The following is a 26365-nucleotide window of genomic DNA, read 5'->3' as shown; positions in this document are numbered from 1 at the left end:
ATTCGGCTATAGCCATTTCAGATCATGCCCCACATTGGGTAGATCTGGAAGTAGGAGAGGAAAAGGAACAGCGCCCACTCTGGAGATTAGATATGGGACTGTTGGCGGACGAGGGGGTATGTGTAAGGGTGAGGGGATGTATTGAAAGGTACCTAGAGATCAATGATGACGGAGAGGTCCAGGTGGGAGTGGTCTGGGAGGCACTGAAGGCGGTGGTTAGAGGGGAGCTGATCTCCATAAGGGGAAACAAGAGGGTAAAGAAAGGGAGAGATTGTTGAGGGAGATTTTGAGGGTGGATAGGCAATATGCGGAGGCTCCAGATGAAGGGCTATACAGGGAAAGACGGAGATTGCACACGGACAGTGACTTGTTGACCACGGGTAAGGCGGAGGCACAATGGAGGAAGGCACAGGGAGTGCAGTATGAATATGGAGAGAAGGCGAGCTGGCCCAACAACTTAGGAAGAGGGGGGCGGCGAGAGAGATCGGAGGGGTTAGAGACGAGGAGGGAAAGATGGAACGGGGAGCGGAGAGGGTGAACGGGGTGTTTAAGGTATTTTACGAGAGGCTATACAAGGCTCAACCCCCGGAAGGGTAAGAGGGAATGATGCGTTTCCTAGACCAGCTGGAGTTCCCGAAGGTTGAGGAACAGGAGATGACAGGACTGGGAGCGCAGATTGAGGTGGAGGAGGTGGTAAAAGGAATTGGGAACATGCAGGCAGGGAAGGCCCCGGGACCGGATGGGTTCCCGGTGGAGTTCTATAGGAAATACGTGGACCTGCTGGCCCCACTTCTGACAAGAACCTTTAATGAGGCTAGGGAAAGGGGGACACTACCCCCGACGATGTCGGAGGCGACGATATCGCTGATCCTGAAAAGAGACAAAGACCCGCTGCAGTGCGGGTCATACAGGCCTATTTCCCTCTTGAACGTAGATGCCAAGCTTTTGGCCAAGGTGATGGCAACGAGGATAGAGGACTGTGTCCCTGGGGTGGTGCATGACGATCAAACGGGGTTTGTTAAAGGGAGGCAATTGAATGCTAATATACGGAGGCTGCTGGGGGTGATGATGATGCCCCCACCAGAGGGGGAGGCGGAGATAGTGGTGGCGATGGATGCAGAGAAAGCATTTGATAAGAGTGGAGTGGGACTACCTGTGGGAAGTACTGAGGAGATTTGGATTTGGAGAGGGGTTCGTTAGATGGGTTCAGCTCCTGTACAGGGCCCCGGTGGCAAGTGTGATTACAAATAGGCAACGATCTGACCACTTCCGACTATATAGGGGTACAAGACAGGGATGTCCCCTGTCCCCGTTACTGTTTGCGTTGGCAATTGAGTCACTGGCCATAGCGCTGAGGGGCTCTAGGAAGTGGAGGGGGGTACTTAGAGGAGGAGAAGAGCATCGGGTGTCATTATACGCGGATGATTTGTTGTTGTATGTCGCGGACCCAGTGGAGGGGATGCCTGAGATAATGCAGACACTCAGGGAGTTGAGAATTTTCAGGATATAAATTGAATATTGGGAAGAGTGAACTGTTTGTGATGCACCCCGGGGAACAGGGCAGGGGAATAGACGATTTACCGTTGAGGAGGGTAACAAGAGATTTCCGGTATTTAGGGATCCAGGTGGCCAGGAGCTGGGGAACTTTGCATAAGCTTAACTTGGCACGACTGGTAGAGCAGATGGAAGAGGACTTTAGGAGGTGGGCCATGGCGCCCCTGTCATTGGCGGGCAGGGTGCAGGCGGTTAAAATGGTGGTCCTTCCGAGGTTTCTTTTTGTGTTCCAGTGCCTCCCTGTACTGATTACAAAGGCCTTTTTTAAGAAGGTGGACAAGAGTATTATGAGCTTTGTGTGGGCTGGAAAGACCCCAAGAGTAAAGAGGGGGTTCCTGCAGCGCAGTAGGGACAGAGGGGGACTGGCACTGCCGAGTCTAAGTGATTATTATTGGGCCGCCAACGTGTCAATGATATGTAAGTGGATGAGGGAAGGGGAAGGAGCGGCGTGGAAAAGACTGGAGATGGCGTCCTGTAGGGGAACTAGTCTAAAAGCACTGGCGACAGCGCCGTTACCATTCTCCCCGAAAAAATACACAACAAACACAGTGACGGTGGCAACTCTGAAAATTTGGGGGCAGTGGAGACGACATAAGGGAGTGACGGGTGCCTCAGTGTGGTCCCCGATAAGGAACAACCATAGGTTCGTCTCGGGAAGGATAGATGGGGGATTTAAATCTTGGCAGCGAGAAGGAATTGCGAAATTGAAGGACTTGTTCTTAGACGGGACGTTCGCGAGTCTGGGAGCACTGACAGAAAAATATGGGTTGCCACCTGGGAATGCATTTCGCTATATGCAAGTGAGGGCATTTGTGAGGCAACAGGTGAGGGAATTTCCGCAGCTCCCGGCGCAAGAGATCCAGGACAGTGTGATTTCGGGGGCATGGGTGGGTGATGGTAGGGTGTCAGATATATATATAGGGAAATGAGAGATGAGGGGGAGACTATGGTAGAGGAGCTGAAGGGAAAATGGGAGGAGGAGCTGGGGGAAGAGATTGAGGAGGGGCTGTGGGCAGATGCCCTAAGTAGGGTTAACTCTTCGTCCTCGTGTGCCAGGCTCAACCTGATACAATTCAAGGTTCTACACAGGGCGCATATGACTGGAGCAAGGCTGAGTAGATTTTTTGGAGTGGAGGATAGGTGCGGGAGATGCGCGGGAAGCCCGGCGAACTACACCCACATGTTTTGGTCCTGTCCGGTATTGCATGGGTTCTGGGTGGGTGTGGCAAAAGTGATTTCAAAGGTGGTGGGGGTCCGGGTCGAACCAGGCTGGGGGTTGGCTATATTTGGGGTTGCAGATGAGCTGGGAGTGCAGGAGGCGAGAGAGGCCGATGTTTTGGCCTTTGCGTCCCTAGTAGCCCGGCGAAGGATTCTACTTATGTGGAAAGAAGCTAAGCCCCCGGGTGTGGAGGCCTGGATCAATGACATGGCAGGGTTCATAAAATTGGAGCGGATAAAGTACGCACTAAGAGGTTCGGCTCAAGGGTTCACCAGGCGGTGGCAACCGTTCCTCGACTATCTCGCAGAGCGATAAGGGAAAATAGGAAAGGTAGCAGCAGCAACCCAGGGGGGAGGGGCTCATTTGGGTCCTCAGGGGTTTTATGTGTGTGTTTATATATTAGTTATTTATATTAGATGTTACGAAGTTACTATTTTAGTTACTATTTCTGTTGTTTCTTATTTTGTTGTTGGCAGTTGCCGTTAAGTTAGCATATTATTTATTTTTAAAAACGATCAATGTATATATTATTACAAAGTTGTAAAATGGGAAATTTTTGTTTGATCGAAAAATTTTAATAAAATATATTTATTAAAAAATATATATATATTTCAGCAATTTCCACAAGACAGATGTTAAGATAACTGGCCTGTAACTCCCTGCTTTTTGTCCCTTTCCTTTATTGAATAGTCACAATCGCTATTTTCTAATCTGATGGGACCGTTACAGCATCCAGGGAATGTTTGAAAATTAAAACCAATCCCTTTACTATCTCAGCAGCCACTTCTTTTAAGACTGAAGTCCATCAGGATCTGGATCTTAGCAACTTTAGTTCTAATAATTTTCTAAATACCCTTTTCCGAAATTCGTAATCGTTTTCCCTCCTTTCACCTTCTGATTCACAATTATTGCTGGATCTTATTACTATCCTCTACAGTGAAGACAGATTAAAATCTCTGTTCGATTCATCCACCATTTCATCATTTTCCATTAATTCTCCATTCTCACTTGTGGCATGACCCCCTGGGCTATGCGCAGTCAATTCCAGCCCCACCTGATCGGGAGTCAGTCGCAACACATGTGAAATTAGATGTTATTTTAAAATACCGGAGGACCTTGGCTGAGCCCAATAAACTGCAGTCACCAGGTTTGTCAATTTAGCACAAATAAAAGATCTCCAATGCATGACGATGGTTTCCAGTTAGCCTTTCAGAAGTTCAAGCTTTCGCTTCAATGCCGCTTCCTTCTAAGCTTGAGGGGGCTGTCTCTGGCAAGGCTGTCTAATTTTGTTCGAGAGAGAGAGAGAAGATGCCAGTCAGCCAATCAAATCAACTTTCTCCAAAGCTGGTTCAAAACATTCTCTCAGCTCCGATAAGTCTGTATTTTCCTCTCCAAATATTAAAAATGTTTTTTGGAAATCTTGCCATTTCTCATATTTATAAAAATTGTATACACACATACACCACATTTTTCTTACCCGCATTAATTTACTTTATTGTATAGAGGGATTTATTTTGTCTTTCTTTTAATTGGTCCCTCTCCCCTCTTGCCCCCTCTCCTTTGCGTACTCCCCCTATCTCTCTCTCTCCTCTCCCCCCCCCCCCCCCCCCCCCCCGTTGTTGGCTTCAGCTATGCTTGCTTTTATTTTCAGGGTGGGGGGTTACCCCCCTCCCTCCTCTTCCCTTCTTATGTGGCTTTTCCTCTCCGAATATAAATCCTAGAACACACTGTCCTGACTAGCAGGTTGCCTCAGCTTGGTCCACTGCTTAAAGTTGCATTATTTTGGACTCAAAATAAAAAATAAAACAAAATAAATGGGAACAGAGGAAAATCAACAGGAAGGACTCCAACAATCTCTAGAGGACCACTGCTCACTTCACTTACTCTTTTCCTTTGTAAATACCTACAGAAACTCTGAATATTTATTTTTATATTTCAAGCTAGCTTTCTCCCTCCTTAATCTTTTAGTCATTCTCTGCTATTCTTTACATTCTGTCCAAATCTTGTGACCTGATCTTTGAAGATTACATGCTTTTTCTTTCAACTTGATATTATCTTTAACTTTTTTTAAGGAGCCACAGATGGTGTCCTTACCTTGGAATCTTTCCTTCTCACTAGAATGCATCTTTGAGTATTATGAACTATCTCCTTAAATGGCAGCCACTGTATTTCTATTGACCCATCTCTTAACCTAATTTCCCAGTTCACATTAGCCAGCTCTGTCTTCATTTAAAATTTTTTTTTTTTTTTTTTTTTTTAAAGAGCATCCAATTAATTTTTTCCAATTAAGGGGCAATTTAACATGTCCAATCCACCTACGCTGCACATCTTTGGGTTGTGGGAGCGAAACCCACACAAACACGGGGAGAATGTGCAAACTCCACATGGACAATGACCCAGAGCCGGGATCGAACCTGGGACCTCGGCGCCGTGAGGCAGCAGTGCTAACCACTGTGCCACCGGGCTGCCCCCAGCTGTCTTAATACCTTGCTTAAAACACTAGGCTTTGATCCACTCCCCTCTCCCTCAAACTGAATGTGAAATGCAATCATATTGGATCATTGCTACCTAGGGGTGCCTTCATAATGAAGTCATAAATTAATCCCATCTCCTTGCACATTACGGGATCCGGTACAGCCTGGACTCTAGTTGGTGCGAAAATATGCTGTTCTTATAAACTGCCCCGAAAAAATTATGAATTCATTATCCAGGTTACCCTTTGCCAATCTGATTTGTCCAATTTATATGTAGATTAATATCACCACTGTAACTTTCTCACAAGTTCCCATTATTTCTTCCTGTATACCGTCTTAGTGTGGCTACTGTTGGGGCCTATAAACCATTCCCATATTTCTCGTGCAGTTTCAACCTGCATGCAGAATGATTTAAAAGGATTGTCGTGTAAAGGAAATCACTGTGAAGATAAATTATTGCTTACCTTCTTCTTGTGTCTCTGTCGGTTGCTTGGAAAGAATGCATTGTAGGACTGGGTTTTTCCAAGCACCACCCTCTCTAGTGATAGCAACAAGTGCCTGCAGTTCATTATGTCCAAATTCCAGCAATGCATTATGAGAATCCTGTCAAAAAGACAGTGACAATTTAAGAGTACAGATACAAGATGCTGAATAGGTGCAAGCTTGGTGTTACTGTGTCAGCAAGGCCCCTTGTAAATTTATTCATGAGTGAATTACAACCAGGCTGCAAGGGTCAATCCGAACGGTGAACATTTGGATTTGTTGGTCACATGTACCAAGGTACAGTGAAAAGTATTTTTCTGCGAGCAACTGAAACAGATCATTTAGTACATGAAAATAAAATAAAATAAAAAGAAAATACATAAAAGGGCAACACAAAGGTCCACAATGTAAATATATAGACACCGGCATCAGACGAAGCATACAGAAGTGTAGTATTAATCAGGTCAGTCTATAAGAGGGTCTTTTAGGAGTTTGGTAACAGCGGGGAAGCAATTTTTGAATCTGTTTGTGCGTGTTCTCAGACTTTTGAAGGTCAGGTGTTTGTGGTCACGTACCAACTGATTCAAGAACAGCTTCTTCCCTACTGCCATCAGTTGATCTTTTCTCTACACCCTATGACTGTAACATTACATTCTGTAGTCTCTCCTTCCTTCCCTATGTACGGTATGCGTTGTCTGCATTGCATTCAAGAAACAATACTTTTCACTGTATACTAATACATGTGACAATAATAAATCAAATCAAATTTTGTATCTCCTGTCCGACGGAAGAGGTTGGAAGAGCGAGTAAGCCGGGTGGGAGGGGTCTTTGATTATGCTGCCCGCTTTCCCAAGGCAGCGGGAGGTGTCGATAGAGTCAATGGATGGGAGGCAGGTTTGTGTGATGCGCTGGGCTGTGTTTACGATTCTGTGGTTTCTTACGGTCTTGGGCCGAGCAGTTGCCATACCAGGTTGTGATGTAGCCAGATAGGATGCTTTCTATAAAGCATCTGTAAAAGTTGGTAAGAGTCAGTGTGGACATGCCGAATATCCTTAGTTTCCTGAGAAAGTATAGGTGCTGTTGTGCTTTCTTGGTGGTATTGTTGACGTTGGTGGACCAGGGCATATTTTTTGCGATGTGCACTCCTAGGAATTTGACCATCTCGACCTCAGCTCTGTTGATGCAGACAGAGTTGTGTACATTACTTTGCTTCCTGAAGTCAATGACCCAGCTCTTTCGTTTTGCTGACATTAAGGGATAGATTGTTGTCGTTGCACCACTCCACTAGGTTCTCTATCTCCTTCCTGTATTCTGACTCGTCGTTATTCGAGATCCGATCCACTATGGTCGTGTCGTCAGCAAACTTGCAGATGGAGTTGGAACCAAATTTTGCCACGCAGTCATGTGTGTACAGGGAGTATGGTAGGGGCTAAGTACGCTGTCTTGTGGGGCCCCGGTATTGAGGACTATTGTGGAGGAGGTGGTGTTGTTTATTCTTACTGATTGTGGTCTGTGGGTCAGAAAGTCGAGGATCCAGTTGCAGAGTGAGGAGCCAAGTCAAGTCCTAGGTTTTGGAACTTTGCTTTGAGCTTGGCTGGGATTATGGTGTTGAAGGCGTAGGTATAGTCAATAAACGGAGTGTGATGTCGGAGTCCTTGTTGTCGAGATGCTCTCGGGATGAGTGCATGCCAGGGAGATGACGTTTGCTGTGGGCTGGTTGCGGCAGTATATGAATTGCAGTGGAGCTAGGCATCCTGGTAGTATGGAGTTGATGCGCATCATGACCAACCTCTCGAAGCACTTCATTACGATTGATGTCAGGGACGGCAGTCACTGAAGCACGTTGCCTGGTTCTTCTTTGGCACTGGTATGATGATGGTCTTCTTGAAGCAGGCGGGGGGGACCTCGGAGCGGAGTAGGGACAGGTTAAAGATGTCCGCAAACACATCTGCCATCTGGTCCAAAATATTTCCAAAAACGATGCATGTCCCAGAACAACTTTTACTCATTACAAATATATTCTCAAGTGGAAACAATTTTTCCATTTATTACACAAGTTCTGGGCCACAAATGAAAAGAATGATCTGGGGCATGTCTGAAAACCACTCAGCGGAGTAAAAGCTTTGAGAATCATCACCTCTCAATCTTAAAACAAAACATGCACAATTTCAGTAACAGTGGAGGCATGCTATATAAAGGATCAGTCTGCTTAGCTATGATATTTTGTGGTACACAGTATTTCTGGGAAAGTATTTCCTCACTCTTTTCCTGTCAGTTTCTGCCAATATTTGTCTCTCTCCCTGCAGATGCTGTATAGAGTTTCATATGTATTGATTTCCGACTGCTTTGTCACCGATTATTGGTGTGCGACTTTTAGTAGCACAGTGCCAATAAGTTATTTGACATTAGGAAGCACCACAAATGAGCCAGGTCCTCTCCTTACATTTGTACTTCCAGCTGAGTTTCTGAGTTGCAATCAAGAGTGGGATATCAAATCCAACTGCAGTTCTATGACTGCTGCGTTGGTCAAAATCATAGTTGGGGGATCAAACCTGGGGAAATTGTTCTGCATCGCCTAGCCAAGTTATGCATAATAGCTACTATCTGCTGAATTAACAGATGCACGAATGAGACAGTACAACATTTGTCAAAACAAATAAATGGAAAAATATTTCCGTACTCCAACCCCCAATTTTATTGTTTTTAGTCTGTATGCAAAGTGCTTAACAGATAAGCCGAAAAGCAACTCAACCATGTCCCTCTGGGCAAAATTCATCAGTTCATGAATAAGGTTTTGTAAGGAAAAGCTCCACATTAACATTTGCAGAACTCCAGCCTCAATATGGTAGTATATGCAAAAGCCAGAAGCTTATGGGTTCAAGCTTTCTTCAGTGATCTGGAAGGAGGAACTGGAGGCACTGTTGCTAAATTTGCAGATTATACAAAGATCTGTAGAGGGACATGTAGTATTGAGGAAACAGGGGGGCTGCAGAAGGACTTGGACAGGTTAGGAGAGTGGGCAAAGGAGTGGCAGATGGAATACAATGTGGAAAAGTGTGAGGTTATGCACTTTGGAAGGAGGAGTGGAGGCACAGACTATTTTCTAAATGGGGAAAGGCTTAGGAAATCAGAAGCACAAAGGGACTTGGGGGTCCTTGTTCAAGATTCTCTTAAGGTTAAAGTGCAGGTTCAGTCAGCAGTTAGGAAGGCAAATACAATGTTAGCATTCATGTCAAGGGCTAGAATACAAGAGCAGGAATGTAATTCGGAGGCTGGATAAGGCTCTGGTGAGAGCCCATTTGGAGTATTGTGAGCAGTTCTGGGCCCCGTATCTAAAGAAAGATGTGCTGGCCTTGGAAAGGGTCCAGAGGAGGTTCACAAGAATGATTACTGGAATGAAGAGCTAGTCGTATGAGGAACAGTTGAGGACTCTGGGTCTGTACTCGTTGAATTTAGAAGGATGTGGGGGGATCTTATTGAACTTACAGGGTACTGTGCTGCCTGGATAGAGTGGGCATGGAGAGGATGCTTCCACTTGTTGGAAAAACTAGAACCAGAGGACACAATCTCAAAATAAAGGAATGATCCTTCAAAACAGAGATGAGGTGGAATTTCTTCAGCCAGAGGGTTGTGAATCTGTGGAACTCTTTGCCGCAGAAGGATGTGGAGGCCAAATCACCGAGTGTCTTTAAGACAGAGATAGGTTCTTGATTAATAAGGGAATCAGGGGTTATGGGGAGGGAGACTGGAGAATGAGAAAAATATCAGCCATGATTGAATGACGGAGCAGACTCGATGGGCCGAGTGGCCTAATTCCGCTCCTATGTCTTCTTCTATTCTATTCGGAGTACATGACCTAAGCTGGCGAGACCGAACAGTCCTGCTAATAGTGCTACAATCATTGGAGTTGCTACCCTTCAGATCAGTAGCTAGACGAAGATCCTATCTGCCTGTTCAGGAGAATGAAGATCATAGCCCATGGCTCCTACTCAAAAAGCAGGCCGTGTCCGGTCCAAGAATTTTTCTTTAATTGACACCAGCAAGGTAATATGGCTGGTTAATTCAGCTCATTGGGTGTGTGTAGCGTTGTTGCATTTGGCACACGGCAAATGCCTGCACCAAAGCTCCAAAAACAAGGCAAGCGGCTTGTTTAGTCCAAACAAAAACAGTAAACATTGTATCCAATATGAATGTTCAGAAGATGTCATATTGGACTTGAAACATTAACACTGTTTCTCTCTCCATTGCTGCTGCCAGACTTGCTGAATATTTCCAGCAATCCTTTTACTTCAAATTTCCAGTACCCACGTTATTTTGCTTTTATTATCTTGTTTAGTCTTGTTGGTCTTTCAATCCCCATTTCAATTAATAAACTTCAGAAGACATTAAGCACACTTAAAAATGAAAAGTTCCTTCTAAAAATGAGCATCCATACATCAACGATAGATGAAAACTCCATAGCTTACTGAAATTAGAGCCACAATTAGAACCAGTGCAAATCCCAAACATTAGATTTTTAACAAAAACTCTGCCATTTCCAACTGATCACTCACCTGCAATGTCTGTTGCAGCTGCTGCCATACTTCTTGTGGGACCTCTTTTTCAGATAGTGATAATAGTAGTTCAAAACAACTCCTAAAATTTTAAACAGGGTTAAAAACATGAGTGAGATAGCTCCTTAATACAGGTTCAGAATTTTTGAACTGAAGATGTGACACCTGTTGAAAGAAACCAAAACACATCTCTGAATCCCTTCTGAAAAGAAAGCATGTTTATTTTGCTACCAATATAACTAAGAAGCTTACAAGTGTAATTTACTCTGCAATATAACTGGAAAGTATCAGGAGCCACAAGGTATTCGAACAGCAAACTGGCCAAAAAACAATTTTGATATAACGCATGATCAAGCAACTGAACCGCTGACAGCATGCTGTTTGTCTTTCCAAAATATCACAAACCTTACTAATGCATTTAGGTGGTTTTAGATATTTCACTTATTAATATAGGTAGTTAATTTCCTCTAACTATGCTATGTAGCACCCGACATCCATTTAGCAGTGTTATTGATGATACTTGTCCAACACAAATCTTTCTGCAAGCCATCAAAACTAATTATGGCCCACAAAATTAGCTATTCAGTCAAGGTGGTAAAGGATAAATTATCCCAAGCGTAATTACTATACTGAAAACACAGCTCCATTTTCAGAGAAAAATTCTGTAAAATACTTACACTGCTAATCGATTAAGTACAAAATTAATATGAGCACACTCCGTCGTCAGGTAAGGCCTTGCGCTTGTGTAGCTCTGGATAGAAATCCGATAGATCTCCAATAAAGGCAGGAGTTCTTCAGAAGTTCTGCACTTCTCACCATATTGTACCAAGATCTACAGTGAGAAAAAGGTAACTGGTTATTACAAAACCCAGTTGTCAAATTAGCTGCCCAGACGATGCCATATTTCTGCAATCTACAAACACAGATATGGAAACATTTTAAACTGTGCTTTTAATCTACACATCAAGTTAGAAAATCCCTAGGCAGCCAACATGTTTTAGTTCCTCCCATTGGCTAGATTCAAAGCAGCACTGGCAAGAACTGATACACAATCATAACTGGAATAAGATGGCATGATGTTTCAGGACATCAATACAAGGGGTTAATTTAAACAAGATAATAGTGGTTTAGGGTTGGCATCTCCATTCGTTTCCAAGTATTATTTCACCCGTCTTCTCTGGATTCTATGCCAGAGGACTGAATCTTTTTCTTCCATAACAGAGTGAAGCTGATTTTCTAGTTGGGCAAGCTACCAGTTCGAATTATTTTAACGTTCCATCCTAGTCATATTAGGTTTTCAAAACAGTTCTCAATTTTGTCAGTGAAACTGCATCTCTATGTTCACCGAAAATCCCAAAACTGAAACAAATGACAAACAGCATCTAAAGTTTTTTTTTACCTTAAGACCCTATTAATTCACAGATCCTGTGCTGTTGATGACCAGGTACCTAGCAGAACAGCTAACGACAGCAAAGGCTCACTTTTTTGTGGTTGCCTAGCCTGATGAACGATTGTCTTTGCTGCCTGTTCAAGGTGCAAACCTGGTTCAGTGCATTTGGGTCATGATACAAAATAGTATCATCCAGCGATGTAAGAAATCAATTTGACAGGTTTCAAGACTACTACAAATAATTTTTTCAACTTTCAGCAATAAATTGAATGAAAAAACACCCAGCTATTTCTCTTGCAAGCTCTCTTTCAAAAAGGGTCCGAAATAACCGCTGGCACATACAGATCTGATAGAAATCTACTTTTCTTATAGGTAATAAAGTTTAAAGGAAGAAATGATTTAGTGACATTATACTATTAAAAGTCATATATTAACCATGACAGCAGAAAATGCTGAGAGCATGGGAAAAGATCAGATAAGGAAGTCAGTTTGAAAACTGACTATACACTGCAAGGCCACACTGCAGAATAAACTCATTATTATCACTACTGGGCAAAAATTCTAGAAGACATTGTGGGAAACAGGTGTTTTGATCACACCATTTTATGGAAACATACAGAAATTCTTTCATGCCACATTATCTCTTAAAACTTGATAGACAGACATTTTGGTCGAATTAGATGAATTATAATTATTTAAACCCAATCACAGCCAGAAAGGGGACAGAACCTTAAAGATTATGATCTCCTTAAGAGACCGTGAGAGAACCTTCTTTCCCATTCCGGAATCATCTTTAACCTAACCTTTGAAATCTATTCTTTTTGCTTTAGCTTTGCAAACCGCCATTTTGTTCCATTTCAGTTTTGTATTGTGCATTTTGATCTAAAGAAATGACCACAAACTGAATTACATTTTGAATTCAACTCGACCATCTGTATTTGCGTTGGACAAACTAACTTTCTAAATTTTTACTCGCATTTAATTGACTTGATCAGTAGACTTTAAAACTGACACAAATAAAGCTACAATTTACTTTACCCGAAGAAACTCAGTCTCAAGTCCTGTCGATCAAATTTATAGTGCGGCGACACATAAATATATTAAGTACAGATCCATCAAGACCAAAAGCAAAGAATCAAATGAATTTGCCAAAGTTCAGCTTTAAACTGCAATCTAAGCACAAGCTTAGTTCATTGCAATTTTCATGAGTCAACTTCTATTTATATAGCACCTTTAAAATAATCAAACATCCGAAGGGACTTCACAGGAGCATTATAAAACAAAATTATAATAGCGCCACACAAGGAGGTATTAGATCAGATGTTTTAAGGAATGCTTTAAAGAAGGAAAGAAAGAGCAGCAGAGAGAAGGAAAACACCAGATCTTGGGGCCTGGTCAACTGAAAGCATGACCTATGGTTGGATGATTAAAATTGGGGATGCTCAAGAGGCCTGCATTGGATTTAAAACATCCATGTCAGTTTTGGCGATGGAGGAGATTAACGGTATTGTGGGCAAGACTATACAGGAATTTAAAAAGGATGTAAATTTTAAAATCAAGACATTGCTTGATAGAGAGCCAAAGTAGGTCACTGAGCAAGCACACGGGCAGAGTTTTCAGTGACTTCAAGTTCATGGAAAGTATGACGTGATCCACCAACAAACAGTTTGTTGGAGCTGTCAGTCAAGAGGCAACAATGCATGAAACAAGAGTTTCTGCAGATGAGCTGGGGCAGGTAGAGTTGAACATTGTTTCAGAGGTGAAAATAGGCAGCCATGGCAATGGAACGGACATGTGATGGGACCAAATTTAGTCAGGCAGCCTTCAACTCAACAGTAAAAGACTGCTACAAATAACATGAAACAGCTACACAAATAGGCTTCCACAGTAAATTAAGGAAACACTTTTTTTTAAAACTGTTTTGCTACTAGTAAGCCTGCCAATATGCACACAGCTAGTTATTAATAATGAATACAACTGATGCTTATCATGGCTGTTTATTTTCAGTTTATAAAAGGAAAGCACCAGAGTTGACTCAACACTTTCCTTATGTCATTACAGTCTGAACTCAGTACTCATTTGTGGTACAACATTTCCTTGTTGCATTATTGTGCTTCTGTGCATACTGAGCAACATGTTTAAAATTTGATTCAAGACCACATAGCCATACTTCCTTCGAAAAGAGCGGACCAAAACCACGAGACATTTTGTTTGTTATGTTCAGTGATTTCCTTCTTAAATAAGGTTAAAAAATTAACTTTAAGTTATCTAGAATGCAAACAAGCCACGTCCATTCTTAGTAATACAGTTCCGGAAAGGCATTTTGTTTCAAAACCTCAACACTATCTGAGGTGCACAACCTAATGAAGATCATTGAAGTGTAACAAATTCAACCGGAAATAGAAAGCATCTCATGTACTTATGTGCAGTTTAATTATATGAACCATACTACATTGAAGCATAATTAGTGTGACAGTTATATAAGCAGCTTCCATTAAAAGTACAGATATTCAGTTTTTAAAAATTGAAATGTTAACAGAAGATCACAAGTTGATAAGAGTATTGATTTATTCATAGTTTTAGGTGCTAGTTGAATGCATGTAGCTGAGAGGAAAAATTATTAAAGGTGACTTGACTGTGGGAATCCAGTCATTGTTTCACATAATGAACTAGCCATTGTATTCCAGTGTATTCAGTACCAAGAATGTTCTTGGTCTAATCAACTAATCAGTTGCAGCAAGGTCTCCAGGCCGAACTATGTATCATGGAACGTGAGAAACATATCCAGTAATTTTCCTGAGACTGCACACACAGATGCTGAGCTAGTTTTGATAGGAACCAGTCAATCTTAAGTAATGCCCAATGTTTAACGAATCATCCTCCAAGTAACAGACATTCATTTGAACAAACCAGTGGGTCTCAGCTGAGAATTAGAAACCATTGAGAGTAAATGAGGGGTTAAACCAGAGATAGAATTCCCTTAAAAGTAGGACCTCGTGGTTGAGGTCTTTGTTGCTGAATTCTTGAATCATCTATCTCTTTGTTTGTGTTAAAGTGATTTCTTTTTGTTTTATGCTTTTTGCCATGTGTTCGACATTATGTATTGTTTGATATTTCATTTCTAAGTTTTGATGCAGTTCTCATTGAAGTGTATTCAAGTTAATAATTAACAATAAAGCCAGATTTTTGACACCTCCAATCAACCGGACTATCGAGGTAAAATAAGAGTCCCAATACAAGCCTATCTTCTTTCACCATAGCTTTGATTCACCAAGTGAATAGTTGGAGAAAAGGGAGCTATTAACAATGATGAGAAGGTTGAGGGGATATTTGATAGAGGTATTCAAAAGTCATGATGGGTCTGGATGGAGTAAATAGTGAAAAGCTATCCCCACTGGCAGAGAGTATCAATTTAAGCTGAGTGGCAAAAGGATCAAGGGCGACACGAGGAAAAACGTCTTTAAATCCAGCCAGTGGGTCAGGACCTGGAATGTGCTGCCAGAGAATGGTGGAAGCAGATCAATTGTGGCTTTAAAATAGGAATTAGATAAATATGTGAAGCCATTTTAGAGCTACAAGGAAAGGCAGGGAAGTGGGACTAGTTGAATTGTTCATGATGGGCCGAATGACCTCTTCTGTGCTGTATCCATTCTGTAATTCTACAAATATCAGCCTGAAACGGATTCACACTATCCATGATTAAATGAATTCAGAATGTATTTTACAATGAAAGTTTACAGCAGTATGTGGAACTTAGTTTATGATTAAATTTATTTTCAATCGGTGTTTAAAATCACGCAACACTTGCCCCAAGGGAATGCATTTCGGTATATGCAACTGAGGGCTTTTGCGAGGCAACAGGTGAGGGAATTCCCGCAGCTCCCGACGCAGGAGGTGCAGGATAGAGTGATCTCAGAGACATGGGTGGGGGATGGTAAGGTGTCGGACATATAGGGAAATGAGGGATGAGGGGGAGATCATGGTAGATGAGCTGAAAGGGAAATGGGAAGAGCTGGGGGAGGAGATTGAGGGGGGGCTGTGGGCTGATGCCCTACGTAGGGTAAACTCATCGTCCTCGTGTGCCAGGCTAAGCCTGATACAATTTAAGGTGCTACACAGGGCGCATATGACTGGAGCACGGCTTAGTACATTTTTTGGGATAGAGGATAGGTGTGCGAGATGCTCGAGAAGCCCAGCGAATCACACCCACATGTTCTGGTCATGCCCGGCACTACAGGGGTTTTGGGTGGGGGTGGCAAAGGTGCTTTCGAAGGTGGTGGGGGTCCAGGTCGAACCAAGCTGGGGGTTGGCTATATTTGGGGTTGCAGAGGAGCCGGGAGTGCAGGAGGCGAGAGAGGCTGATGTTTTGGCCTTTGCGTCCCTAGTAGCCCGGCGCAGGATATTGTTAATGTGGAAGGAAGCCAAACCCCCGGGTGTGGAGACCTGGTTAAACGACATGGCAGGGTTTATAAAGTTAGAATGGATTAAGTTTGTACTAAAGGGGTTCGGCTCAAGGGTTCACCAGGCGGTGGCAACCGTTCGTCGACTACCTCACAGAAAGATAGAGGGAATGGAAAAGAAGAAGACAACAGCAGCAACCCGGGGAGGAGGGGGGGGGGGGGGGGGGGGGGGAGTAATCGGACGGACTCTCAGGGATGTTATTGTATACGTATAGGCACTTGTTTTAGGTAATGTATATTGGACTGTTAGATTGTATCTTTGGAGAGTATTTATTTTTGACAAGGCTGTTGCCATTTAGTTTGGTTTTTGTTTCTGTTCATATATTATTTATTTGTTTAAAACTGGCCACTGTTATTTATATTGCTTTATTGTTGTTTAAATGAAACACTACGTACTGTTATGTTTGGCCAAAAAATCTTGAATAAAATATATATATATTTTAAAAATCACGCAACACAGGAGAAGATTTTGCCATTTTCAAAGCTCTTATGAATAAAATGCAACCAAAATGCGAAATAAAAACAGGAAAAAAAACTAGAAATTCTCAGTAGATCTGATAGAAAGAGTTAATGTCTTAGATCAGCCAAAAATATAGTTTGGCTTTAAGAGAAAAACATTTTAATGAAGGAAATACCCACAATTACCCCCAACTATACCAATTTGCTTGCCTTTTCATAAACCACACACAGATCACTAAATCAAGCCATTGGCCCACACGGAGAAAACATGTAGCACTTTTTAAAACGCAAAACAGTTAGTTAATTGCCACAGAGCTGCTTATCCAAGATACAAATAGGCCAGAGGTGACAATGCATGATAAAATCAAATTGACTGCCTCTGATTAAGAATTGGAAAGCCAAATGTTTTAAATGTTTTTTGTAGCATTAAGTAAGTTATTGGCTATAATGGCAATGATGCAACTTATTCGTGAGGTTTCAGGCACTTTACATAAATTGGATGATCTGATCTCTGATGTTGCTATTCCAATAAAATCAGGATGCAGATAAACACCAAAGACAAGCCTGAAAGAGGATCTTGCCTGACTCTAAATTTTAAAAAGTAGCCCAATTGCTGCCTTGTTCCTTCCGAGACCACTCTGGTAATCCACCACCAACACATGCAAGCTCTACAGTGTAACATGGCCTTAAATGAATTGAAACCTATACTGAATGACTCAGCAACTTCAAACTTACCACATCTTTGTTTTGCATGTCTGTATAAAAAGATGGCACCTGGTTTCACATTATTCAAACTTGAAACGATCCAGTCACTGAAGTGGCACCAATTGGTTCAGACTATGCAGTACAACATGCAAAAAGTAAATCTTCAGAAAGACTGATCCCTCAAGAGTTAAAAGAAACAATGGAACAGCAACTATAGTGCAAGGTATAAACTACATTCACAAATTAGGAAGACTAGCTTCGAGGGATGCATTCCTCATTGTGAGCTACTTTAACTGGGGCAATGGAAGGCGCATTGTAAACTGGCCTCAATACCCTTGGTTCAGGGTTTGAGGGCGTGGGTAATGTTACCAAATCTTGAAACTGAAAGGGTGGTTTATTTCTACTGAAGAGAACCTGCACCAGGATAGGCTAGGGTCAAAAGTATTTTCAAATTAACCAACAAGCGTCGAGAGTACCAAATCAGATTTAAACACAGAAAATGTTGTAAACGCTCAGCAAATCAGACATGGAAAAGTGGGCAACTGATCAGTGTGGAGGGATGAGAGAGAATCCAAGATATAGATAAATGAAGATGTATATTAAATCCAAGCAAAACAAAGGGAGACCGGAACAGTTTTGTGATTTGTAAATACCAGTCATTGCAAGAATTCTTCCCCCAACAAAGCTTGTACTAAACTTTTGGTGACGGTATGGATATTATATTTACCAACTGCATACTGCAAATGGGTGAATATGGTTCATGAAAGTGATCGCAGCCAAAAAGATAGTCTGATTTTGCCTGACAGCTTCTCTTCAACAAGTTTGTAAATTAAGCTGCATCTCCAGGAATGTCTGAACATGGTTGGAAAAGGAAGCATTTTACCATGGTAATCCTGCTGGCTCAATGGAAAACCATATAGTACCTCACTCAGTTCATCTAGAGTGCAGTTTAGCTAGGATTAACTAAATTCTGAAAGAAATGTGGAGGTAAAAATAAAACAGGGTTCAATAACAGCCCTGAGTGAATACATTAAACTTATTGGTGTACAGTTAGACTAGCATACCCTACACTGGGTTCTGCAGGGTTCATCTAGGGACTCCACAGTCGGCTATTTTAAATTTGACAAACGCTGTCCTTCCAGCTTGTCCAATTGAAGGCAATTTTCACGCTACTTTGTGGCGGCATGGTAGAACATGGTCAACACTGCTGCCTCTCAGCGTCAGGGAACGGGGGTTTGATTCCAGCGTGTGAAGTTTGCATGTTCTGCAGTGTCTTCCTGGGTTTCCGCTGGGTGCTCTGGTTTCCTCCCACAGTCCAAATATGTGGTTAGGCGGATTGGCCATGCTAAATTGCCCCTTTGTGTTCGAAGGTTAGGCGAGGTTCCAGGAATAGGGCAGGGAGAGGTAGGATTGGTGCAGACTCGATGGGCCAAATGACCTTCTTCTGCAATATAGGGATTCTATAGATTCTAGGCCAGCGGTTATTGCCCTTGAGGCAGTGGTGTGTTGCCTTCTTGAACCACTGCAGACATGTAATTGCAGCACAGTGGTTCTCTCTTGCCTCTCAGCACCAGGGATCTTGGTTCAATTCCGATCTTGGGTGACTGCTCTGTGGATTTTTCATGTTCTCCCCGTATCTACGTGGGTTTCCTCTGGGTGCTTCGGTTTCCTCCCGCAGTCCAAGATGTGCAGATTAGGAAGATTGGCCAAAGTAAAATTGCCCCATCCACAGGTTAGGTGGGGTTACAGGGTCTGTGTAGACTCGATGGGCCAAATGGCCTCCTGCTGCACTGTAGGGATTCTACTGATCGGGGAAGGAGGGAACTGTTCATGAGAGGATGGAGCCGGAGTGAGGAGAGAGATCACTCCTCCAATTAAAAATTACTACAAGGTTAAGTATTGACTGAACAAGAGAACGAGTAATTATAAGAAATGTATCGATAAAAGGCAGCACGGTGGTGCAGTGGTTAGCACTGCTGCCTTAGTGCAGAGGACCCGGGTCACTGTGTGGTGTTTGTACATCCTCCCCATGTCTGCGTGGGTATCACCCCCACAACCCAAAGATGTGCCGGGAAGCTGGATTGACCACGCTAAATTGCCCCTTAATTGGAAAAAAAATATTGGGTACTCTAAATTTATATTTTAAAATAATGAAATGTGTACATAAGCAGAAAATACTTTTATAAATTTGTGTTGTATGTTTGCACCTATTTTGCGTAAACAAACAATTCTTTTGTGCTTTCTGTCTTCAATGCAGTAAGAATGTTTCTTAAGGGTAATGTCAGTACTGTTGGGAGGTCAAAACAATTCAGAAGCTGATCAAGTTTGGGAAACCCTGAGTTAGACTAACAGCACGCTTGCCTGGCAGCACCTGCTCAAACATCCCAACTATTCCCACGGCTATGTTAGTTTAATATGTTTCAGTGGCTAAGTTTCAGAAATGATTCTGGACTGGTAACACCAACCGAATTACTTCAGGAAACGGTTTATTAAGTTCCAGTACCTAACCCCACCCAATTAACAGTAGATGGAGAACATTAAAACGGCAGTCCCAGTCAGAACGGATAAGCATTTGCTCTCACAGCAACATTTTTGCAGCCATATGATGTCGGGCCCCACTGTAGATCAGTCAGTTGGGTGAATCTATGATCAAAGAGTAGAGTGCATTTTAATGTAGCGATATCAAAGTAATGGGTATTTTTAAAATTCTTGATGGTAGTTTAACAGATTAAAATAAATTTAAAGTACCCAATCTTCTTCCCCCCCCCCCCGGGGAAATTTAGCATAGCGAATCCACTTACCCTGCACATCTTTTGGGTTGTGGGTGTGAGATCCACACAGACACGGGAGAATGTGCAAACTCCACACGGACAGTGACCCAGGGCTGGGATTGAATCAGAGTCCTCGGCACTGTGAGGCAGCAGTGCAAACCACTGTGTTACCGTGCCGCTCGACAGATAGCATTGTTAACAACAAAGCAATATTCTATTTGTGATGAGTCAGTTACACACTAATTTTTATCAAAGATGGACACCAGTATGTGCCATTTAAAAATGAACCTCAATTCAATGAAAATAATTAATTAGATTGCAGTTTAAACAGTCAGATAGGAAGAAAATGTGATCCAAGTGTTGCCAACAATCCTGAATAAAATATATGGGCGGTGTCACAAAGGACAGACAAGATAGAAGACCAGCAAAACCATGGCAACGGTTGTGGCAGCTGGAATCCTAGACCGAGAGCATATCAACAAATATCAGGATTGATTAGAAGAGAAAGCGATTTCCAGACTGTCACTGTACTTCAAAAGGGAAATGAACTGGATCAGGTTAACCTTTTGATAGCTATTCAATTGAGATCATTACCATGGGATATGATTAGAGTTCAGTTCATTTTTTTCCATGGTGTCCTAATGTCATGAACATTTCTATTTCATAAACGTCATTGCAGATTTTGAGGTCAATTTATGAGAATTTGCTTCTTTTTTGTAAAAGTGGAAAATCTCCCAGTGTCTTCTCTCAGGTTTTCGTCCCCATCTCCCCTTCCTATTACAAGGTTGAAGAATTAAATAAAGCTCTGCCTGTTTTAATGAATTTGAGTTTTGATCTTTCACCATAATGGTGCACATTGTGACAAAGTACTCATCTGCAACTTTTCAAACTCTCCTCAAAGACTTCCATTTAACCAAAAACTAATCTCTTCCAATGTGCATTACGTGCTCTAAGAGGAAGTTTTACAGAGTCTCAAAATGATGCCTACTACAGAACATACTTGCTGTAACAACATGCTGTCCCTCAAGAGTCTAGATTCAATGGAGGCTCTGGGAATTCAGAAAGTTCTTCCAAAAAGGGACTGAATTCATGGCTGTGTTCTACTAAACCAGATGATTAATAGCAAAGCTTTCGGTTATAGCGTGTTATTATTATGCTTCTTATTTAAATCCATTGCTGATGTAAGTGCTGTGATGTCATGTGTTGTTGTTACCCGTGTATGTTTGTATTTAAACCGCCGTTAGTTCTAATTCTATACCGTTACTGTTGTTTAGCTAGCGCCTCCCATTTGAGTGCATACTATATTTTAAACATTGTTGTTTTTATATATTAAAGATTAACGTTATTTAACATGGAAAGAAGGCGGGGCATATGTTGGCAGGTCAGCTCTAGAGGGAGGCGGCAATAAGAGAAATTGTCCAGGTGTGGGACAGGACAGGGAAGTTGGTGGTGGCTCTGTATCAGATTAGCAAGGTCTTTAAGGAATTCTATGAGAGGTTGTACAGGTCAGAGCCACCTGGGGGAGACCGGGAGATGCAAGAATTTCTCGATGGGCTGGAGTACCCAAGGTTAGGGGAGGGGGGGGGGGGACAGGGCTACATTAGAGGGACGATAGTGGAGCAGGAGATAAAAGATGCGATTGGGAGGATGCAATCGGGGAAGGTGGCAGGGCCGGATGGGTTTCTGGTGCAATATAATAAAAAATTCAAGGATAAGCTGGTACCACTGATGGTGGGGATGTTTGAGGAGGCGATAGGGAAGGTGGTGTTACCACAAACTTTGGGGCAGGTATTGATTTCCCTGTTGCAAAGAAAATTGGTGAAGGTACTGGCAGGTAGGCTAGAGGAGTGCCTCTCTAAGGCGAGAGGGAGGCAGCTCTTTTTGAACATTAGGAAGGTATTGAACGTGGTTATCGCACCGGCAGAGGGGAAGGAAACAGGTGCATTTGGCATTAGACGCCGAGAAAGCGTTTGACCGGGTAGAACGGGGGGCATTGAAGGCAGTTCTGGAGCGGTTAGGGATTTGACCAAGATTTGTGGACTGGATTAAGCTATTGTCTAAGGAGCAGAGGGCGGGTGTCCACACAAATATCATCAGCTCAGAATACCTTTCTCTCCACCATGGGACTAGGCTGGGATGTCCTATGTCCTTCCCTGGCATTTGCACTCGCGATTGAGCCATTGGCTATCGCGTTACAAAGTTTGGGGATGGGCAGCACGGTGGCGCAGTAGGTTAGCCCTGCAGCCTCACGGCGCTGAGGTCCCAGGTTCGGTCCCGGCTCTGGGCCACTGTCTGTGTAAAGTTTGCACATTCTCCCCGTGTTTGCGTGGGTTTCACTCCCACAACCCAAAGATGTGCAGAGTGGGTGGATTGGCCACGCTAAATTGCCCCTTAATTGGAAAAAATGAATTGGGTACTCTAAATTTATTTTTAAAAAAGTTTGGGGATATGGAAAGGGATTGGGGAGGGGGGGGGGGAATACTAGAGTTGCTTCGGGTGTTTGGTTCTTTCTCGGGGTATAAATTAAATCGAGACAAGAGTGACTATTTTGTGGTGTCTCGGCCGGGGGGGCTGCCAGTCCGTAGGGCAGGGACTCACTTTAGGTACCTGGGGGTGCAGGTTGCTCGGGATTGGGGGGGTGGGGGCTCCGTAGGTACAACATTTCTAGTTTGGTGGGGAGGGTGAAAGCTGATCTGGCAAGGTGGGATGGTCTCCCTCTGTCACTGGCGGATCGGGTACAGGCGGTTAAAATGAACGTGTTGCCGCGATTTCTGTTTATTTTCCAATGCCTGCCGATTTTCCTGCCAAAGGCATTTTTAGAGAGATTGAAGGGATGATTACCTCGTTCATATGGGGAGGGGAGGTGGCCAGCATTAGAAAGGTGCTACTACAGAGAGAAAGGCAGGCAAGTCGTTTGGGTCTTCTGAACCTGATATATTATTACTGGGCGGCGAATGTGGAGACGGTATGGAACTGGGTCAGAGGAGTTGACTCCCAGTTGGTCAGAATGGAGGAGAGTTTGTGTAAGGGGTTGGGATTGAAGGCGCGAGCAACAGCGCACTCCCGACGGCCCCAAGAAAATACTCGGAGTCCGGTCGCAATAGCATCGTTGAGAATTGAGGCAGTTTCGGCAGCACCAGGCTGAGGGCAGGGTCAAGGGAAATGCCGATTCGGGGGAACCATAGATGCGAGCCAGGGAAGGGGGATGGAAATTTTGAGATGGGAGGAGAAAGGAATTAGGACACTAAAAGATTTGTTTCTTGGGAGTCGGTTTGCAGGATTGAAGGAGCTGGGAGCAAAGTATGGGCTGGAGCAGGGGGAAATATTTAGATAAATGCAGGTTCGAGACTTTGCCAGAAAGGGGTTACAGAGCTTCCCAGTAGAGCCGGCTTTCACATTGCTGGAGGTGGCGCTGACGACAGGGGTATTGTAGAAGGGGGTAGTATCGGTGGTTAACGGGGATACTTTGGAAGAGGAGGCACCGCTGGAAGGGATCAAGGCAAAGTGGGAGAAAGAGTTGGGAGAGGATATGGAGGAGGGGTTCTGGTGTGAGGTGCTCTGGAGGGTGAACGCCTCCACCTTGTGTGAGAGGTTGGGGCTGATACAACTGAAGGTGGTATATAGAGCACAGCTCACAAGTGCGAGGATGAGCCGGCTCTTTGAGGGGGGTAGAAGATGTGTGTGAACGTTGGGGGGGGGGGGGGGTAACGACCGCAAACCACGTTCATATGTTTTGGTCCTGTCCAAAGCTGGAGGACTACTGTCAGGTGTCACTAGCATCATTACATTCGTGGACAAGGCCTGATCATCCTTAGTCGAGAATTGGTGTGCATTTTGCAAGTCTTTTCATGGGTCACAGGTTTTTAGTCACTGTGTAGCACATTGTAAGTGGTGAGAAGTATATATCATGGGCATCATTAGTGTGATGAGTGGAGGAAATGGTTAGATATTATATTTATTGCAGAAATGTTATTAAATCCTGGTTTGAAGATATATACAGGCAGTATGTCTGCTAAAGCTATGATTAAGGGGTCATAAAAGTGAAGTAACCAGTTACTTGTTTACAGATATTTCACTAATGGAACATGTTTTGATTTTGGAGGATCCCTGGAGTGTAGGTAATTTATGAGGGTTGATGCTTAATTCTGGATAAATAGCCATGATGTGGAGATGCCGGCGTTGGACTGGGGTGAGCACAGTATGAAGTCTTACAACACCAGATTAAAGTCCAACAGGTGGGTTTCAAATCACTAGCTTTCGGAGCACTGCTCCTTCCTCAGGTGAATGAAGCACCTGTGTCTGGATCTGTAAAGACTTAATTACCTGCACGGCCAACATTGTCTACCTCATACGCTGCAGGAAAGCATGTCACGAAGCGTGGTACATTGGCGAGACCATGCAGACACTGCAACAATGGATGAACAGGCATCACGTGACAATCGCCAGGCAGGAATGTTCCCTTCCAGTTGGGGAACTTCAGCAGTCAAGAGCATTCAGCCTCTGATCTTCAGGTAAGCGTTTTCCAAGGCAGCCTGCAGGACGCAAGACAACGCAGAACGCCGAGCAGAAACTTATAGCCAGGTTCCGCACACGAGTACGGTCTCAACCGGGACCTTGGACTCATGTCGCATTACATTCACCCCCCCACCATCTGGCCTGGGATTGCGAAATCCTACCAACTGTCCTGGCTTGAGACAATTCACATCTCTTTAGCCTGGGATTACTCCTCTCTCTGGATCTGTAAAGACTTAATTACCTGCAAATGCTCACATTCAAAGTATCATCTTGCATCTTTGACTTTGTCTATATATGTATGTTTCTGGAACATACCTCTTCATTCACCCGAGGAAGGAGCAGTGCTCCGAATGCTAGTGCTTTGAAACAAATCTGTTGGACTTTAACCTGGTGTTGTAAGACTTCTTACTGTGCTCACCCCAGTCCAACGCCGGCATCTCCACATCATCACCATTACTTGGAGACAGCAAATGTTCCAGATAGCACAACAGAAGGAAATTCTTTTGCGAAAATTTAACAAGTGATTCCTGTTGTAACAGGACTTCCAATGGACGCGACTTCAGGAGAGGACGCTCATGCTCAAATACTCAACCTAAGTCAAGTATCACCAGAGTTGACGGAGTCATCAATAATATTGCGCATTTCACAGCACAGTAGCAAGGCTTCTGAAAGACCGAGGTACAATTAAAGCATTAGTTTTATTGCGTTTCTGTCTTTAATTTGCATTTCTGGGCAGCACGGTAGCACAAGTGGATAGCACTGTGGCTTCACAGCACCAGGGTCCCAGGTTCAATTCCCCGCTGGGTCACTGTCTGTGCGGAGTCTGCACGCTCTCCCAGTGTCTCCCCCCTTATAGGGCAGCACGGTAGCATTGTGGATGGCACAGTTGCTTCACAGCTCCAGGGTGCCAGGTTCGATTCCGGCTTGGGTCACTGTCTGTGCGGAGTCTGCACATCCTCCCAGTGTGTGCGTGGGTTTCCTCCGGGTTCCTCCCACAGTCTAAAGAGGTGCAGGTTAGGTGGATTGGCCATGCTAAATTGCCCATAGTGTCCAAAATTGCCCTTAGGGTTGGGTGGGGTTACTGGGTTATGGGGATAGGGTGGAGGTGTGGACCTTGGGTGGGGTGCTCTTTCCAAGAGCCGGTGCAGACTCGATGGTCCAAATGGCCTCCTTCTGCACTGTAAATTCTGTGTCTGCGTGGGTTTCCTCCGGGTGCTCCGGTTTCTTCCCACTGTCCAAAGACGTGCAGGGTAGGTGGATTGGGCATGCTAAATTGCACTTGGCGTCCAAAAAGGTTAGAAGGGGTTATTGGGTTACGGGGATAGGGTGGAAGGGAGGGCTTAAGTGGTCGGTGCAGACTCAATGGGCCGAATGGCCTCCTTCTGCACTGTATGTTCTATGTTAATGGGGGAGGAAAATGTTATAACATAGAACAGTACAGCACAGAACAGGCCCTTCGGCCCTCAATGTTGTGCCGAGCTTTGTCCGAAACCAAGATCAAGTTATCCCACTCCCTATCATTCTGGTGTGCTCCATGTGCCTATCCAATAACCGCTTGAAAGTTCCTAAAGTGTCCGACTCCACTATCACAGCAGGCAGTCCATTCCACACCCTAACCACTCTCCGAGTAAAGAACCTACCTCGAACATCCCTCCTATAACTCTCACCCCGAACCTTATAGTTATGCCCCCTTGTAACAGCTACATCCACCCAAGGAAATAGTCCATTCTATCTATCCCCCATGTTGTAGTGTGTTATTATTCATCTTATTTAAATCCATTA

General features: G+C 43.6%; 1 protein-coding gene across 1 annotated transcript in view; it reads right to left on the bottom strand.

Moving 5' to 3' along the window:
* Window positions 1-26365, bottom strand: part of rlf (RLF zinc finger) — a 134383-nt gene that overhangs the window by 28008 nt on the left and 80010 nt on the right. The window contains exons 2-4 of the mRNA XM_072500896.1: window positions 10961-11115; window positions 10284-10365; window positions 5712-5850 (exon numbers count right to left, since the gene is read on the bottom strand). Of these exons, the coding sequence (XP_072356997.1) occupies window positions 5712-5850; window positions 10284-10365; window positions 10961-11115 (376 nt within the window). The remainder of the gene's footprint in view (window positions 1-5711; window positions 5851-10283; window positions 10366-10960; window positions 11116-26365) is intronic.

This window comes from Scyliorhinus torazame, chromosome 1 (assembly GCF_047496885.1).
Source record: "Scyliorhinus torazame isolate Kashiwa2021f chromosome 1, sScyTor2.1, whole genome shotgun sequence".
NCBI lineage: Eukaryota > Metazoa > Chordata > Chondrichthyes > Carcharhiniformes > Scyliorhinidae > Scyliorhinus > Scyliorhinus torazame.
This window is presented reverse-complemented; position numbering and strand designations above follow the sequence as displayed.